Source organism: Sylvia atricapilla, chromosome 28 (genome assembly GCF_009819655.1).
Source record: "Sylvia atricapilla isolate bSylAtr1 chromosome 28, bSylAtr1.pri, whole genome shotgun sequence".
NCBI lineage: Eukaryota > Metazoa > Chordata > Aves > Passeriformes > Sylviidae > Sylvia > Sylvia atricapilla.
In genome coordinates this window covers 1,070,656-1,087,378 of record NC_089167.1, presented here as the reverse complement: position 1 = coordinate 1,087,378, position 16,723 = coordinate 1,070,656, and the positions used below count along the sequence as shown (strand labels likewise).

The following is a 16,723-nucleotide window of genomic DNA, read 5'->3' as shown; positions in this document are numbered from 1 at the left end:
GGACACCGCTGTCCTGGGTCCTGGCAGGGTCGGGGTGGACCCTGGAAGGATCAGGGTGTCCATCCCGGGGTTCCTGGCAGAATTGGGGTGTCCATCCCGGGGTTCCTGCAGGATTGGGGTGCCCATCCTGGGGGTCCTGAAAGGGTTTAGATGGACCCTGGAAGGATTGAGGTGTCCATCCCAGATCTCCTGGCAGGGTTGGGGTGCCCACCCCGGGGTCCCCAGGGTGGCAGACTGAGACCCGGAGCTCCCTGAGCCATCGGCGCCGCTCCGCGCCGCGTCCATCCGGCGATCCCACAGCGATCCCACAAGGAGCCAGCCCAGCAGAGCAGCGGCAGCTCCGTCCCAGCTCCTCCATCCCCAGCACGTGTCCTGGTGCGGCGCCGTTCCCACCGGCGCCGCCGGGGTCAGATGGAGTTCTCCAGCCCGCTGTGGTTGCTGCGCCGGCTCAGGCAGTTCCTCTCGTTCAGCAAACTCGTGGTCTCGTCGGCCGGCTCCGCCTTCTCCGGGAGGCCCGGCTCCGGTTTGGGGGCGTTGCTGTCGGGGGACTGGGGACAACTGTCCATGCGGGAGGCCAGCAGCCCGTTCTGGTACTCCTGCCGCGTGATCTGCGCCGGGACAGCAGCGGGGGGACGTCGGGGACAGCACAAAGTGCCCCGGACCCAGCCCAGAATGGTGGAGGAGAGCCCAAAGTGTCGGGATCTCCGTCTCAAAATGCTGTAGGAGCTCCCAAAGGGATGGGATTCCCAGCCCAGGATGGGTAGGAGAGCCCAAAGTGTCGGGATCTCCGTCCCAAAATGATGGAGGAGCTCTCAGAGTGTTGAAATTCCCATCCCAAAATGGTGACCCCAAAGGGATGGAATAGCCGTCCTAGGATGGGTAGGAGACCCCAAAGGAATGGAATTCCCATCCCAAAATGATGTAGGACTTCCCAAAGGGATGGGATCCCCACACCAGAATGCTGTAGGAGACCCCAAAGGGATGGAATTGCCATCCCAAAATGCTGTAGGAGCTCCCAAAGGGATGGGATTCCCAGCCCAGGATGGGTAGGAGAGCCCAAAGTGTCGGGATCTCCGTCCCAAAATGGTGCACGAGACCCCAGAGTGTTGGGATTTCCATCTCAGGACAGGTAGAATCCCCCAAAGGGATGGAATTCCCATCCCAAAATGGTGTAGGGGACCCCCAAAGGGATAGAATTCCCATTGCAGCACAGGTAGGATACCCCAAAGCGTGGGCATCCCCATCCCAAAACGCCGTAGGAGCTCCCAAAGTGATGGAATTCCCATCCCAAAACACCACAGGAGCTCCCAAAACCTCAGAATCCCCCCCTAGGACGGAGCAGGAGCCCCGAGTCACCAACCCCCCAAACCAGGAATCCCCGAGGGCTGGGTGACCCGCTCAGGACGGGTTTCCCCCCGGGAACACGGACCTTGACGAACTGCAGGTCGCTGAGGGCCCTGACGCTGAAGTCGGCCACGTACTGTGCGTTGAGCTGGTTGTTGCTGCCGCTGGCGGGCGACGAGCCCGACTCGGAGCGCTCGTGGTGGCTCAGCGACGCCGAGCGGTTCAGGCCGCTGACGTGCGACGGCGAGCGCGTCTCTGCGGGCCGTGGGGACGGGTTGGTGTGGTCCTCTGGGGCCGCCAGACCCTTCCCCAGCCGGGGTTTAGCCCCTCATGGGTCAGCCCTGAAGAGGCTGCCCAAAACTCCCCTGGAATTGTGCGGGTTCGGCCCGTTCTGAAGGTGGGAAGGGGGTTTTGGGATTGTCTCGTGGAGGGTTAGGGTTGGGTTTGGGTTTAGGGTGGGATTGTGAAATTTAAACTCTTCCTGACAGGCCAGGTTTAACAAGAATCCGTTTTTCCACCCCGTTCTAAGACCAGAAGGAATTCTGGAATTCCCTCGTGGAGGTTTAGGGTTAGGTTTAGGTTTAGGACTGCAAAATTGACTCTTCCTTACAAGGGAGGTTCCGCTCCATTCCAAAGCCAGAATGGATTTCTGGGATTGCCTTAGGTTTTTGGGATTATCTCAGGTTTCTGGGATTGCCTCATGGGAGATTTGGGTTTGGGTTTAGGGTGTGATTGTAAAATTTAAACTCTTCCTAACAGGGGAGGTTTAACAAGAACCCAAATAACCCCAAATCCTGAAACTGGCCACTTGGACACGGAGCTGCTGGTGCAGGGCACTGACAGGGCCCAGAACCGCTGGAATCTCCCATTTCTCATGGCAGCTGTGACCCAGGGACCCTGGAATTGTCCCCAAGGCCAAGCTGGAACCACCAGGAGCTAAGATCCATCCCACCCACCCCTGGGATGACTCTGGGGCTCAGAACCTCTGGAATGCCGCCGTTCCCAGGGCAGCTCCAGCCCGGGGGAGCCCTGGGGGTGCTCACCAGCTCCAGGAGGAGGGCTCAGCGCCATCACCCCGTAGTAGGAGAAGGCTCCCGCCTCGAACTTCATGCACTCCTTGCCAGCCTCCACCTCCACCTTGCCCTGCCGGGAGAAACACGGTGGGCCCGGGTCCAACGGCCACGCGGACGGGGATCCCGGGGGAATTCCCTGCTCCCAGCACCTGGAGGATGAGGATGAAGTAGTCGGCGGGTTTGTTCTTGCAGTACAGGAAGTGCCGTGGGGATTTCTTGTTCTCCTCGTCGAACTTCAGCTCCTGGATGACGTCCGAGTACTTGAGGAGCCGCAGCAGGATCTTCTCCGAGATGAAGTTGGGGGTGAAGAGGGTCACCTCTGGAGAGGGGGGGAAAGGGTCAGGCATAGTTTGGATCCCTCCAGGAAAAGGAATGTCCATCCTGGGATGGTCCAGCAGACCCTTGGGACTGGAATGTCCATTCTGGGATGGTCCAGGCGACCCCTGGGATGAGGATTCCCATCCTGGAATGGTCCAGGAGACCCCTGGGACTGGAATTCCCATCCTGGAATGGTCCAGGAGACCCCTGGGACTGGAATTCCCATCCTGGGATGGTCCAGGGGACCCCTGGGACTGGAATTCCCATCCTGGGATGGTCCAGGAGACCCCTGGGACTGGAATGTCCATTCTGGGATGGTCCAGGAGACCCCTGGGGCTGGAATTCCCACCCTGGGATGGTCCAGGAGACCCCTGGGACTGGAATGTCCACCCTGGAGGACTCCAAAGGGCTGGAATGTCCACCCTGCAGGTCCCCACAGCCCCAGCACGTCCATCCCAGCTGTCCCAAAGAAGCCATCCAGACCCAAGTGACCGTGACACCCATCCCCAGCCTCGTCCCCTCCCATCTCACATCAGGGGGACACAACGAAAAGCAGGACAGGAGTGACCTGGGGTGACCAGAGGGGGACACGGGGACCTGTGCAGGTGGCCCGAGGAGCCCAACTGACCGGTGGACAGGAAGCGGTGGGCGGCCAGCAGGAGCTGAGGGGACACCTTGACCTTCAGCTCGTTGTCGGGGTCCTTGAAGGCCGAGAAGTCCCTGCGGTTCTTCTGGTTGCAAACCCTCTTCCTGCTGCGGTTGTCGACTGTGGGGACAGCGGGGTCACCTCTGGGGACACCCCCAGGAGCCCCCCAGGTGGGGTTTGGGGCGGGGACAGCCCCCAACCTACTGTAGGTGTCGGACTCGTCCAGGATCTCCGACTTGATGATCTCCTCGATGACGTCCTCGAGTGTCACCAGCCCCAGCACCTCGTAGAAGGGGTCGCCCTCGCCCTCGTTGTTCACCTTCTGCACGATGGCCAGGTGGGATTTACCTGGGGGATGGATGGGGGGTTGGGCTGGGACATGCCCATGGCAGCCCTGGATGTCCCCAGGGTGTCCCAGCCCTCAGATGTCCCAGCCCTGGATGTCCCCAGAGTGTCCCAGCCATGGGATGTCCCCAGGGTGTCCCAGCTCTGGGATGTCCCCAGGGTGTCCCAGCTCTGGGATGTCCCAGCCCTGGATGTCCCCAGAGTGTCCCAGCCATGGGATGTCACCAGGGTGTCCCAGCCCTCAGATGTCCCAGCCCTGGATGTCCCCAGGGTGTCCCAGCCATGGGATGTCACCAGGGTGTCCCAGCCCTCAGATGTCCCAGCCCTGGATGTCCCCAGAGTGTCCCAGCCACGGGATGTCCCCAGGGTGTCCCAGCCCTGGATGTCCCCAGGGTGTCCCAGCCATGGGATGTCACCAGGGTGTCCCAGCCCTCAGATGTCCCAGCCCTGGATGTCCCCAGAGTGTCCCAGCCATGGGATGTCACCAGGGTGTCTCCCACCCCACGATGTCCCCTGCCCTGGATTTCCTCAGGGTGTCTCAGCCATGGGATGTCCCCAGACTGTCCCCTAGATGTCCCCAGTCCTGGGATGTCCCAGCCCATCCCGTCCCTCCCTGGAGCAATAAACTCATTAAAAGCCAAGGAGCCCTTGGGCTCACTCCCAGGGAAACGACACTAATTAACTGCCAGGGAAATGACACTCATTAGGCCCATTAGGGCCGGGCAGAGGCGCCAGGGAGGCTGAAGGCACCTTGGGGCTGTGGCATGGGCCTGGCACTCCCTGGGTGTCCCCGGGGGCTGTGCTGGGGACACCAGCAGCCATCGGGACTGTCCCACACGCCCTGTCCCTGAGCCAGGCTGATCCTGTCCCTGAGGGGACACTTGGGGACACCCGGGGCCAGGGCAGGGGGGGCAGGAGAACCTCCCAGCTCTGGATTCCTCTTCCCTCAAAATAAAACTCGTGGGATGAGGAGTTTTGCTCCAGGGAGTGGAGGCAGGTGGAAAAGGATACCCTTAGCCTGGGGGAAACTGAGGCACAAACCTGCCCTCACCCCAAAATAAACCCACTCTCCCTCCAGGAGGCTTTGACCCGAGGAAAGCTCCAGCCCAGAGCTGCCCTCCCTGACCCTCTGCACTCTTTAATTCCAGAGCCAGCAGCCAGGGACTCCTGGTCACTCGGGGAAAAGCTGATTTTGGGGACAGGCACCTCCCAGATGTCCCTTTTTCCTCCTCCCTCGGCCACAGCGCCGGCGCCTGAGGGGTGAAAAACTCGGGTTTTTTATCCCGGGGGTTGTTGTCAGGGCCACTCAGCCCCTTTGTGGGCGCCTGGGTGGGGTGTCTGGGGACAGGTGAGGCAGCCCAGGTGAGTCAGGAGCAGGATGAGCAGCACAGGGAGTGGCCGTGGCAGAGCAAACACGGCCCAAAGGGCACCCCAAAGGCTGCTCTGGGGTCACTGAGGGGGGAAAAACACCCCTGGGCCCCAAAGTGGGGACGGGGAGCAACACCCAGAGGGACAGGGAGGAACCCAGGAGGTGTTGGGAGGGATCTTAGGGCTCATCCTGGGGCAGGGACACCCCAGGGACAGGAGATTCCAGAGGTTGTCCTGGGGGACACCAGAGCTCCCCACAGAATCCTGGAGTGCTGGGGAAGGACCTCAGGGCTCATCCCACTCCCTAAAACCTGCCCCTGGCCCAGGTGGCTCCAGCCTGCCCTTGGGGACACTGCCAGGGACCCAGGGACAGCAAATCTGGGAATCCCATCCCAGTCCCTCACCACTCTCCCAGCCAGGAATTCCTTCCTAAAATCTATTTTAAACCCTCCCTTTTTCCATTTGAAGCCGTTCCGTGTGTCCTGTCCCTCCAGCCCTTGTCCCCAGTCCCCTTCTGCAGTTCTCCTGGAGCCCCTTCAGGGCTCTGAGCTCTCCCTGGAGCTCTCCCCTCTCCAGGTGAACATTCCCAGCTCTCCCAGCCCGGCTCCAGAGGGAAATTCCCTCACTCAAAGGCTCCTGCTGGGCACAGCCCAAACGGGAAAAGTCGGCAAGAGGCCGGATGTGGGAATTGTCACCCCCAAGGGCAGCACCTGTGACATCCCCGTGGCCCTGAACCCCGCAATTAGCACAGCCACTTAATGATTCCCTCTGCATGTATCTCCTGCTCCAGGTCCTGAAATCCGGGAGGGTTTTTGTGAGGCTCCAAAATCCAGCCCCAATTCCTGGCTCCTGAGCCGCTGGTGGAAAAATAACAGCGCCGAGGCTTTGTGCCCGGAAGGAAGGAGGGAGCTTAAATCCCTTAATCGGGCTCTGGGCAGGGAAAGCTGCTGCCAGCAGCCGGGAGAACTCCAGTCCTGGGCTTTGGGAACGCTCCCAAACCTTTCCCTGCACAGTTCCCGAGGCAGGACGGGCTTTGGGCATCCCGGAATGTCCCTGGGAATGTCCCTCCGAGCTCTGTGTGAGCCCTCCCGGGGGAGATTTCCCTCACCCCGGGGAAAGAAAACCTTCCCCCCGGAGAAAGAAAACTCCCGAGGCTGGAAAAGCTCGGGGAAAAAACAACAAATCCCACCTCGGAGCTTCCCCACAGCTCCTTGCTCCTGGTTTTTTGTTTTGGAGGGAAGCAGAGCGAGGATGGAGCCGGCTCTGAGCAGCTGCTCCCAGCTCCGGGGAAAAGCCCCGAGGAGGAGGGAGCCAAAGCCAACACCGAAACTTTCTCCAAAAAAACCTCCGAGGCTAAGAATTAAACACAAGGAGCCAGGAAACATTCCTGGCACGGGGAAAAGCTCCAAATCCAAGAAATCTGGGTTGGGACTAAAATTTGGTGACCCTCCTTGACTGTGGCACTCATTTCTTGGGGATCGTGGCCGCTCTGGGGACCCCCGGCACAGGCAGCTCCAGCTCTGGAGAGCAAAACTGGCTGGAATTTCTGATTCCAGCCGGGAATAAGCAGCACCTTCAGGAACCCTCCTCACCCTTCACTCCGGAGCTCCAGCTCTGGAGAGCAAAACCGGCTGGAATTTCTGATTCCAGCCAGGAATAAGCAGCACCTCCTCACCCTTCACTCTGCAGACCCCCAGCACAGGCAGCCCCAGCTCTGGAGAGCAAATCCCTCCTTTTTCCCAGCTGGAATTTTCGCTCCCAGCCAGAGAAGCCAGCAAGCAGCAGCTCCAGGAGCCCCTGCTCACCCTTTTTGAACTCCTCCAGCATGGCGTCCAGCTTGGTGTCGTGGAAGACGACGTGCACGGGGTGGTTGTAGAACTTGGTGATGGTCTTGAGGGGCGTGCAGTCGTCGGGGTCCACGAAGGCCAGGTCCTTGACGTAGAGGATGTCCATGATGTTGGACCTCTCGTCCTCGTAGACCGGGATGCGCGTGTAGCCGCTCTCCATGATCTCGGACATGGTGTTGAAGTCCAGGATGGCGTCGCTGTTGATCATGAAGCAGTTCTGCAGCGGGGTCATCACGTCCTCCACCGTCTTGGTGCGCAGCTCCAGCGCTCCCTGGATCATGTTGAGCTCCTCCCTCACCAGGTCGTTGTAGGGCTCCGTCACCTTCAGCATCTCCACCAGCTTCTCGCGGTTGTAGACGGTGCCGATCTCCTGGCCCAGCACGCAGTCCAGCAGCTTGCTGATGGGGTAGGACAGCGGGAAGGTCACCAGCATGAAGAACTTGGTGACCACGATGGTGTTGGCGCCCACGGCCAGCCCGTGCCGGGAGCAGAGCGCCTGCGGCACGATCTCCCCGAAGATGACGATGCCGATGGTGGAGGCCACCACGGCGCCGATGCCGGAGCCCGTCAGGTCGTCCAGCAGGATGGTGAGGGTGGTGTTCACCAGCACGTTGCCCAGCAGCAGCGAGCACAGCAGGTAGTTGCCTTTCCTGCGGATGGGCTCGATCCTGCGGGCGTAGCGCTTCTCCTTGTCGGTGCCGCAGTTCTGCACGATGCGCAGCTCCATGGGGTCCAGCGCCATCAGGCCCAGGTTGAGCCCGCTGAACATCCCCGACAGCACCAGCAGCCCGGCGATCAGGATCACCTGCAGCCACAGCGGCAGCAGCGACTTCTTCTCCTCCAGCACCACCACGTGCCCGTCGGGCCCTTGGTGCGGCAGCCAGGGCTGGCCGGGCCGCCGCTGCGAGCACAGCACGTAGGTCTTGGCCCGCTCGTCCTTGCGCAGCGGCTGCACCTCCACCCGCAGCAGCGCCGAGGTGTCGCGGGGCTCGGCGGGGCCCGGCCGCACCACCAGGTCCTGCGAGCGCTCGTGGCACGTGGCGTTGCCGCTCGAGGCGTTGCCGCCCGGCCGCAGCTCGGCGAAGGCCACCCGCTCGGCGGCCCGCGGGCCCAGCCCCAGCCCGTAGAGCCGCAGCAGGGCCTCGCTGCCCTCCGTCAGGCGGATGGGCCCGCGGGCCGCCCCCGCCGCCGCCGCCGCCGCGGGCTTCGTGCTCTCCTCCAGGCGCAGCCCCAGCACCACGGTGTCGGCCGCGGGCACGGCGCCGCCGGGCAGCGCCAGCAGCAGCAGCAGCGGCGGCAGGAAGGGGCCCGGCGAGAGCGGGGCGCCCCCGCAGCCCACAGCGGCGCTCCCGCCGCCGCCGCCGCCGCCGGCCGCCATGTTGGGCACTGGCGGGAGCGTCACGCACGGCGGACGCGCCCACGCGGTGACGTCACGGCCGTGGGGCACGCCCCCCGCACACGGCGGTCTCGCCCCCCCAGAGGCACGCGCTGGGCCACGCCCCCGGCGGTGACGTTACGTGGGCACGCCCTGGAGGGGGCAGTGCGGTCACGCCCACAGAACAACGCCACGCCCCAGAAGTGACAGGCCACGCCCTCCCAGGTGACGGCGCACGTCCCCACCCCGCGGGCCGAAGTAACCGTGACTCTTATAGGACCGCGCCCGATTTGTGACGTCACACACAGGACCACGCCCCGAGGTCTCTCCTCTGGCCGCACCCCCGCGGTTACAGCTTTGGGGTGACGTCACAGCGCCTGGGCTCCGCCTCGCAGCAGGGGGAAGCGATCTTGGGGACAACCCTGCTGTGACGTCACCCGGCAGACCACGCCCACGCCGAGAGAGTCACATGGCCGGCCACGCTCCCCCGCGGGGGGCACAGGCAGGGACACGCCCCCTGTGCCGTCACACGTATGGCCACGCCCCTTATTCTATTGCAGCTCCGCTCTCCGGGGGCGTCACCCCTTGGCCCCGCCCCCAGAACGCGCCTTAAAGGGGCGAATGGTGGCCTGGCCTTGGGCAGTGTCCCCTGGGGAACGGGACCCGGAGGGGACAGGAGGCGCTGGGGCCTGGTGGGGGGATGCGCAATCAGGGCAGAGGATCTGTGGGAACACCGGATCCACGGGCAGTCAGGGCCTGGGCGCCGGGAATGGGACACTGGGGTGCACGAGGAATTTGGAGTGGCGGGTACCAGGACCTGGGGTGGCACCAGAACCTGGGAGGGCCTCAGGGTCCTGAGGAGCACCAGGACCTGAGGAACATCAGGAGCTTGAGCAGCACCGGGACCTGAGGGATATCAGGATTTTGAGGAACACCAGGACTTGGGCGTGCACCAGGGAAGGGCATTAAGGCCAGCACTAGGATCCGGCGGAGCGGAGAATTGGACGCGGAGTGGCACTAGGACCTCAGATGGCACCAGGCTCTCGGGGGGTGGCACTAGGACCCGGGAGAAGGAGGTCACCCAGCTCAATGGCGGCTGCCATCACCTCGCACGGGAACTTCCTTACCCATCACCCCCCGCGCGCCCGCAGTTGACAGACAGCCTTGGTGACCAACCATCATTGGTCCCTCCGCCGGTGGGCGGGAACAGCGGTGAGGAGCAGCCAATGGGCGCGCGGGGCGGGCCGCGGGGCGGCGGGGGAAGATGGCGGCGGCGGGCCGGTGGCGGGCCGGTCTGGCCCTGCTGGCCGTGGCGCTGGGGCTCGGCGGGACGGGGGCCGAGCAGACCGAGGAGCACCTCAAACGAGAGCACTCGCTGTCCAAGCCGTACCAGGGTGAGCGGGGAGGGCGGGCGGTGGCGGCGGACGGCGCCCGGTGCCCGGTGTCGGTACCCGGTGCCGACGGTGCGTGTGGGCCGCAGGTGTGGGCTCGGCCAGCTCGGGGCTGTGGGACCTGCTGGGCAACGCCATGGTCATGACCCAGTTCATCCGCCTCACCCCCGACGTGCAGAGCAAGCAGGGAGCCGTGTGGAACCGAGTGGTGAGCGGGGGGAACCGGGCAGAGAGGGGCGGGAGCGGGGCGAACCGGGACGGGCCGGGAGAGAGCGTCGGGATGGGGACGGGAGCGGGGGGACACTGGGACGGGGACCATAGCATCCATGGGATGGGATGGGGGTCAAGGTCAGGATCAGGGCAAGAGGGAACGGGAAGTGAGGAGGGCACTGGGATGGGATCAATGGGAACGATGGGGACAATGGGATCGGTGGGAACATTGGGATCAGTGGGGTGGGATGGGATCAGTGGGAACGATGGGGACAATGGGATCGGTGAGGTGGGATGAGATCAATGGGGACAATGGGATGGGTGGGATGGGATCAATGGGAATGATGGGGATGATGGGATGGGTGGGATGGGATCAATGGGATGGGAATCGATGGAGTGGGATGAGCTGCAGAACAAGGTCAGGATTGGGACAAGAGGAAACTGGAGATGAGGAAGGCACTGGGATGGGATCAATGGGAATGCTGGGGACAGTGGGATCAGTGGGGTGGCATCAGTGGGATCACTGGGGTGGGATGAGATGGCTTTAGTGGGATCAGTGGGATAGCGTCAGGATGGGTTTGGGGGAGCTGGAGAAGGGGGTTGGGATTGGGAGCAGAAGTTTGGGATCAGAGTGGGAGAAGAGGGGATCAGGATCAGGAAAGGCCCCAGGATAAGGGGGTGGGGACCAGAGTGGGGCACATGACGGCAGGGGCTGAGCTGGGGGGTTTGGGGATGGTTGGGCTGGGGCACCATGAGGAGCTTCCAGCACTTCACCCCACAGCTGAGCCCCCGGGAATCTGGGGGGCCCTGAACTGGGTTTTTTTGGGGGGGGATTAATTAGCTGTCGTTCAGGATGGATGTGGATGAGGGAACAGGGAAATGAGGGGTTCTGGAATGTTCCTCTTGTCCTCCTCTGCCCCAGCCCTGTTACCTGCGGGACTGGGAGATGCAGGTGCACTTCAAAATCCACGGGCAAGGCAAGAAGAACCTGAACGGGGATGGGTTTGCCATCTGGTACACCAAGGACAGGATGCAGCCAGGTGGGTGCCTCGGGAGAGGGGCCTGGGGACACCGGGGACAGGGATGGGACATCTTAGACACCTGGGATGGGCCTGGGGACACCTGGGACAGGGCTGGGGAAACCTGGGACAGGGCTTGGGGACACTGGGGACACCTGGGACAGGGCTGGGGAAACCTGGGACAGGGCTTGGGGACACTGGGGACACCTGGGACAGGGATGGAGACACCTGGGACAGGGCTTGGGGACACCTTTAACAGAGCTGGGGACACCTGAGACACCTGGGACAGACCCTGGGGACACCTGGGACAGGGATGGGGACACCTGGGACAGAGCCTGGGGACACCTTTAACAGAGCTGGGGACACCTGAGACACCTGGGACAGACCCTGGGGACACCTGGGACAGGGCTGGAGACACTGGGGACACCTGGGACAGGCCAGGGGACACCTGGGACAGGGATGGAGACACCTGAGACAGGGCTTGGGGACACCTGGGACAGAGCCTGGGGACGCCTTTAACAGGGCCTGGGGACACCTGGGACAGAGCCTGGGGACACCTGGGACAGGGCCTGGGGCCACTGGACTCAGGGAAAATTCCCCCCTGGGTGGCCGTGGCTGCTCCTTGGGACATTGTCCCCTCTCCCGAAGGGTGACAAACGTCCCTCCTGTCCCTGCCCACCTCCTTTGCCCTGCCAGGACCCGTCTTTGGGAGCAAGGACAACTTCCTGGGGCTGGGCGTGTTCGTGGACACCTACCCCAACGAGGAGAAGCAGCAGGAGGTGAGACCCACGGGCTGGGTGACACTGCTGTCACCTCCCTGAGATGGGGGGGTCAGTGGTGTCATTTCTGTGGAAAACATCCAAAAATTGTCACTTTAGGGATTTGGATGGGGGGGGTTAGTGGTGCCAAGAGCTTTAAAAAAGACCAAAAAGGAGGAAAAAGCTCCAAAAAGGAGATTTGTGGCATTAACCCTTCACTGCCCTCGCTTCTCCTGGACTGCTCCAGGGGAAAATTCCCGGGATTTGGGGTCTGGAGACTCCAGGAGGAAAATTCCCAGGACTTTTGGCGTTAACCCCTCCCTCCCCGTGCCCTGGAGTGCTCCAGGGGGGAAATCCCCGGGAGTTTTGGCCCCGGGGCCCCGTGACCCTGTTGCTGTGTGTGCTCTGTCTCTCTTGCTTTGTGCTACCCGTGGAGCTCAGGCTCAGAAGAGGAGGTACAGCCCTGGGAACCAGGTACTGCCTCCTGCCCACCCTCCTCTTCCTCAGGAACTCCTGGATCCACGGCAGGCTGCGTGGGATGGGGGGCTGGGAGCCGGTTTTTGGGAGATGGAGGAATTTGGGGTCAGGGCTGGAGCCAGGGTCAGTCTGTGGGGGTTTGCCAGCAGATTTTTTAGGAGTTTGGGGATGGAACGGGATCGTCCCAGTGGGTTTTCTGGATTTTTGAGGTATGGGATCCACAGGGATGCAGCAGGTGTCTTGTGGAGATTTTGGAGTTAAAGGACTTTGGGGATCATTCCAGAATTGTTTTGAGCAGATCCCTGTGGGGTTAAAGGGCTTTGAGATCATTGCAGGTTTGTTTTAAGCAGATCTCTGTGGGGTTAAAGGATTTCAGGATCACTCCAGGACTGATTTGAGCAGATCCTCGTGGAGTTAGAAGATTTCAGGGTCACTCCAGGGTTGGTTTAAGCAGATCTCTGTGGGGTTAAAGGATTTCAGGATCACTCCAGGGTTGTTTTAAGGCAATCCCTGTGGGGTTAGAGGATCTCTCCAGGGTTGTTTTAAGCCAGTCCCTGTGGGGTTAAGGATTTCAGGATCACTGCAGGGTTGTGTTGAGCAGATCCCTGTGGGGTTAGAGTATCTCAGGATCTCTCCAGGGTTGTTTTAAGCCGATCCCTGTGGGGTTAGACTATCTCAGGATCACTCCAGGGTTGTGTTGAGCCGATCCCTGTGGGGTTGAAGGATCTCTCCAGGGTTGTTTTAAGACAGTCCCTGTGGGGTTAGAGTATCTCAGGATCACTTCAGGGTTGTGTTGAGCCGATCCCTGTGGGGTTAAGGATTTCAGGGTCACTCCAGGGTTGTTTTAAGCTGAGCCCTGTGGGGTTGAAGGATCTCTCCAGGGTTGTGTTGAGCCGATCCCTGTGGGGCTAAGGGGTCACTGCAGGGCTGTTTCACTGGGTCACACCCAGCTCCCCCTGACACCCTGCGTGGCCCCGGCAGCGCGTGTTCCCCTACATCTCTGCCATGGTGAACAACGGCTCCCTGAGCTACGACCACGAGCGCGACGGGCGGCCCACGGAGCTGGGCGGCTGCAGCGCCATGCTGCGCAACCTGCCGCACGACACCTTCCTGGTCATCCGCTACGTCAAGAGGAGGCTGACGGTGGGTGCCGGGGCTGGGGCTGGGAGGGGGCTGCTGGGGCACGGGGCAGGGCCACTGCAGATCCCTGGCAGATCCCTCAGACCCACGGTGGCACGGCTGGAGCAAGGGGCAGGGCCCTCAGACCCACAGCAGATCCCTCAGACCCACAGTGGGGCAGCTGGAGCACGGGGCAGGGCCACAGCAGATCCCTCAGACCCACAGCAGATCCCTCAGACCCACAGCAGATCCCTCAGATCCGTGGCAGATCCCTCAGACCCACAGTGGGGCAGCTGGAGCACGGGGCAGGGCCCTCAGATCCAGATCAGGTCCCTCAGATCCACAGCAGATCACGTAATTTATATTATATTGTATTGTATTGTATTATATTATATTAATAATATAATGTAATGTGGTATGGTATCACATAATATAGTATAGTATAATATAATACAATACAGACAATATAGTATAATGTATATATGTATGTATATATATGTATATATGTATATATATGTATTTATATGTATATATATAATGTAATGTTATGTATATTATGTATAATATATGTTTATTCATAATATCGTAATATAATATTCATTCATAATATAATGTTTCTAATCTATAACCTGTATATGTGATATATATATCTTTATTTCTAAAATTATAATATAATGTTTGTTTATTAATAAGAGAAATAATAATGTGGAGGGAGAGGGCTTTACATTCTCCATTCCAAGGGACACTCACCTTTTCCCTCTTCTCCCCTCCCCAGACCACAGCACATTCACTTTAATATCCCCCCAATTTTGCCTTTACATTGTAATTAAGTGGAGTAATTAATTCCCCGTGCCCGGGCAGGTGCTGATTGACATCGACGGCAAACATGAGTGGAGGGAGTGCATCGACGTGCCCGGGGTGCGCCTGCCCCGGGGCTACTACTTTGGGACCTCCTCTGTCACTGGGGACCTCTCAGGTACAGCCTGGGGGCTCCAGGGGGGTTTGGGGGCTGCAGGAGGGGTTTGGGGGGCTCCAGGAGGAATTCCCAGGAGGAATTTGGGGGCTCCAGGGGGGTTTGGGGGGCTGCAGGAGGGATTCTGGGGCTCCAGGTGGGATTCCTGAGTGGATTTGGGAGCTCTAGGAGGGATTTGGGGGCTCCAAGTTGGATTTCCTGCTGGATTTGCAGGCTTCAGTGGGATTTGAGGGCTCCAAGTGGGATTCCTTGGAATAAATAAATACATCAAACCACGATGAGCCTGGAATTAAACCTTGGGATGGGCATGGAATAAACAGGGATGGACATGGAATAAACATGTCCATCCTGGCCCCATTCCAGTTCTGCTCCCACAAAAAACTCATCCCTGGCCTCCAACAAAAGCTCCTTTTCCCCCTCCCACATCCCAGAGCCACGGGAGGCTGCTGGCAGCACATTCCCAGCACTTGGAACTCCAATAATCTCCCGAGTTTTGGCTTTTTGAGGCAGCTTGAAAGATTCCTGCTGGCCTTGGAGCCTCTCAGGAACCTTCCCAGGGCTGAGATCCCGCAGAATTCCCACCCCCAGGAGTCATTTTTGGTGCCTTTTCCCAGACAACCACGACATCATCTCTCTGAAGCTGTACCAGCTGACGGTGGAGAGGACACCAGAGGAGGAGAAGAGGGACAGGGAAGTGTTCCTGCCCGTGGTGGACAACCTGAAACTGCCAGGCAGTGAGTGGGAGATGGGCAGGGGGGGACCTGCAGGGATTTGCAGGAATAACAAACCTCGATTTGTGGGATTGTTTTGCACCGTGTGACTGCCAGGATCAAATGGGTGGGATTGGGGCTGTGGGAGGGAGGTGGATCATGTGGCATTCCCAAATCCCAAAGTGCCAGCCCAAAATCCCGCACTCCCAAAATCCCAGACTTCTATCCCAAAATCCTACACTCCCATACCAGAATTCCATGCTCCAAAAATCTCACACTCCAGTCCCAAAACCCCAACCTCCAAAATCCCAAACTCCAAAATTTCACACCCCATACTCCAAAATCCCAAACTCTAAAATTTCACGCGCAAAATCTCACACTCCAATCCCAAAATCCCACGCTCCCGTCCCAAAACACCAACCTCCAAAGTCTCACACCCCCATCCCAAACTCCTACCCCAAAATCCCACACTCCCATCCTAAACTCTCGTCCCAAACTCCCGTCCCAGAATCCCACATTCCCATCCCAAAATCCCAAAGTCCCACACTCCCACCCCAAAATCCCACACTCCCACCCCAAAATCCCACACTCCCACCCCAAAATCCCACGATCCCATCCCAAAATCCCCCACCCCGAGCCCTGAGCCCCGTCCTGCCCGTGGCTGCTCCATCCCCGGGCTCAGGGCTCTTTCCCCGGGCTCTGCCCCGCAGTGGAGGCGCCGCTGGAGCCCATGAGTGGCCTCGCCCTCTTCCTCATCGTCTTCTTCTCGCTGGTGGCCATCGTCTTTGCCATCGTCATCGGCATCATCGTCTACAACAAGTGGCAGGAGCAGAGCCGCAAACATTTCTACTGACTGGGGGACCCCCGGCTCGTGCCGGGCCTTTGCCGGACACATCCCGCCTGTCCCCCGGGCGGGGACCCCCCAAACCCCGGCGGGGACCCCCCAAACCCCAGCGGGGACACTCATACTGGGACTGCGGAGCCGGGTGACACTGGGAACGGGGCCGGGGTGTGCCAGGCACAGGGACAGTGCCAGCCCGGCTGAGGGGTCCCCTCGGGGAGGGGTCTCTGGGGGTCCCAGCCCCGTTCTTTGGGTGCCCAGGATCACAGGGAGGGGTCTCTGGGGGTCCCAGCCCCAGTTTTGGGGCTCCCGGCCCCACTTTGGGGTTGCTGTCCTTCCTCCTGTGACCGAGCCGGGCGCTGATGGTTCTCCCCAAAGACAGACGAGTTTTCCCGGCTAGATGAGCTGCACGAACCGCCCGTGGCTGCTGCCCCCTCCTCACTTTGAGGGTTCCCCATTCCCCCCCAGCATGTGGCTGCCCCTCCTGCATGCCGTGTCCTGGCTCCGGCCAGCGCTGTCCCCTCGGAGCCGCCGGGGACACCGCGGGGACAGCGCGGGGACGTGGCCGAGCCTCTGCCCGGAGCCGGGGCCATTCCTACCTCAGGGACTGCTGGGCACGGGGATGTCCCGGCCGCTCCTTCCCCCCTGGGGCTGTCCCCGTGTCCCCAGAGGGGACAGATATTCCCACCCAGGGTGTTCCCACTCCGCTGGGCCAGGGGAGGTTTTTCCGTGGGGTGCTGGGAGCCGTTTCCAAGTGCCCAAAGCGGGGCTTGTGGCACCCAAAGCAGAGTTGTGGGTTTTTTTTCCCGGTGTTCTGGCTCTTTTCTCGGCCTGATCCGCAGGATCCGAGGGCTCGTGCCTCTCCCCGGAGCTGTAAGCCGGTGTTTGGAATAAACACTGCGGGCCGTG

General features: G+C 60.8%; 2 protein-coding genes across 3 annotated transcripts; one reads left to right on the top strand and one right to left on the bottom strand.

Moving 5' to 3' along the window:
- Nucleotides 1-46: 46 nt before the first annotated feature.
- On the bottom strand, nucleotides 47-8,435 carry CNNM4 (cyclin and CBS domain divalent metal cation transport mediator 4). Its single transcript, XM_066337383.1, has 7 exons — nucleotides 6,900-8,435; nucleotides 3,586-3,729; nucleotides 3,364-3,501; nucleotides 2,567-2,736; nucleotides 2,388-2,487; nucleotides 1,430-1,599; nucleotides 47-608 (listed from the first exon to the last, which is right to left on the bottom strand). Exons 1-7 carry the CDS (start codon nucleotides 8,317-8,319, stop codon nucleotides 408-410), a joined length of 2,343 nt encoding a protein of 780 aa, XP_066193480.1. The 5' UTR covers nucleotides 8,320-8,435; the 3' UTR covers nucleotides 47-407.
- A 560-nt stretch (nucleotides 8,436-8,995) lies between these two features.
- Nucleotides 8,996-16,723, top strand: LMAN2L (lectin, mannose binding 2 like). 2 transcript variants are annotated; one of them, XM_066337023.1, is made up of 9 exons: nucleotides 8,996-9,710; nucleotides 9,797-9,915; nucleotides 10,840-10,957; nucleotides 11,633-11,715; nucleotides 12,136-12,168; nucleotides 13,153-13,314; nucleotides 14,152-14,266; nucleotides 14,878-14,997; nucleotides 15,684-16,723. In XM_066337023.1, the coding sequence occupies exons 1-9, from the start codon at nucleotides 9,581-9,583 to the stop codon at nucleotides 15,824-15,826; spliced, it is 1,023 nt and encodes a 340-aa protein (XP_066193120.1). In that variant the 5' UTR covers nucleotides 8,996-9,580; the 3' UTR covers nucleotides 15,827-16,723. The 2 variants fall into 2 exon arrangements, with proteins under 2 accessions (XP_066193120.1, XP_066193122.1); XM_066337025.1 differs by lacking the exon at nucleotides 12,136-12,168 and having other exon boundaries at nucleotides 8,998-9,710.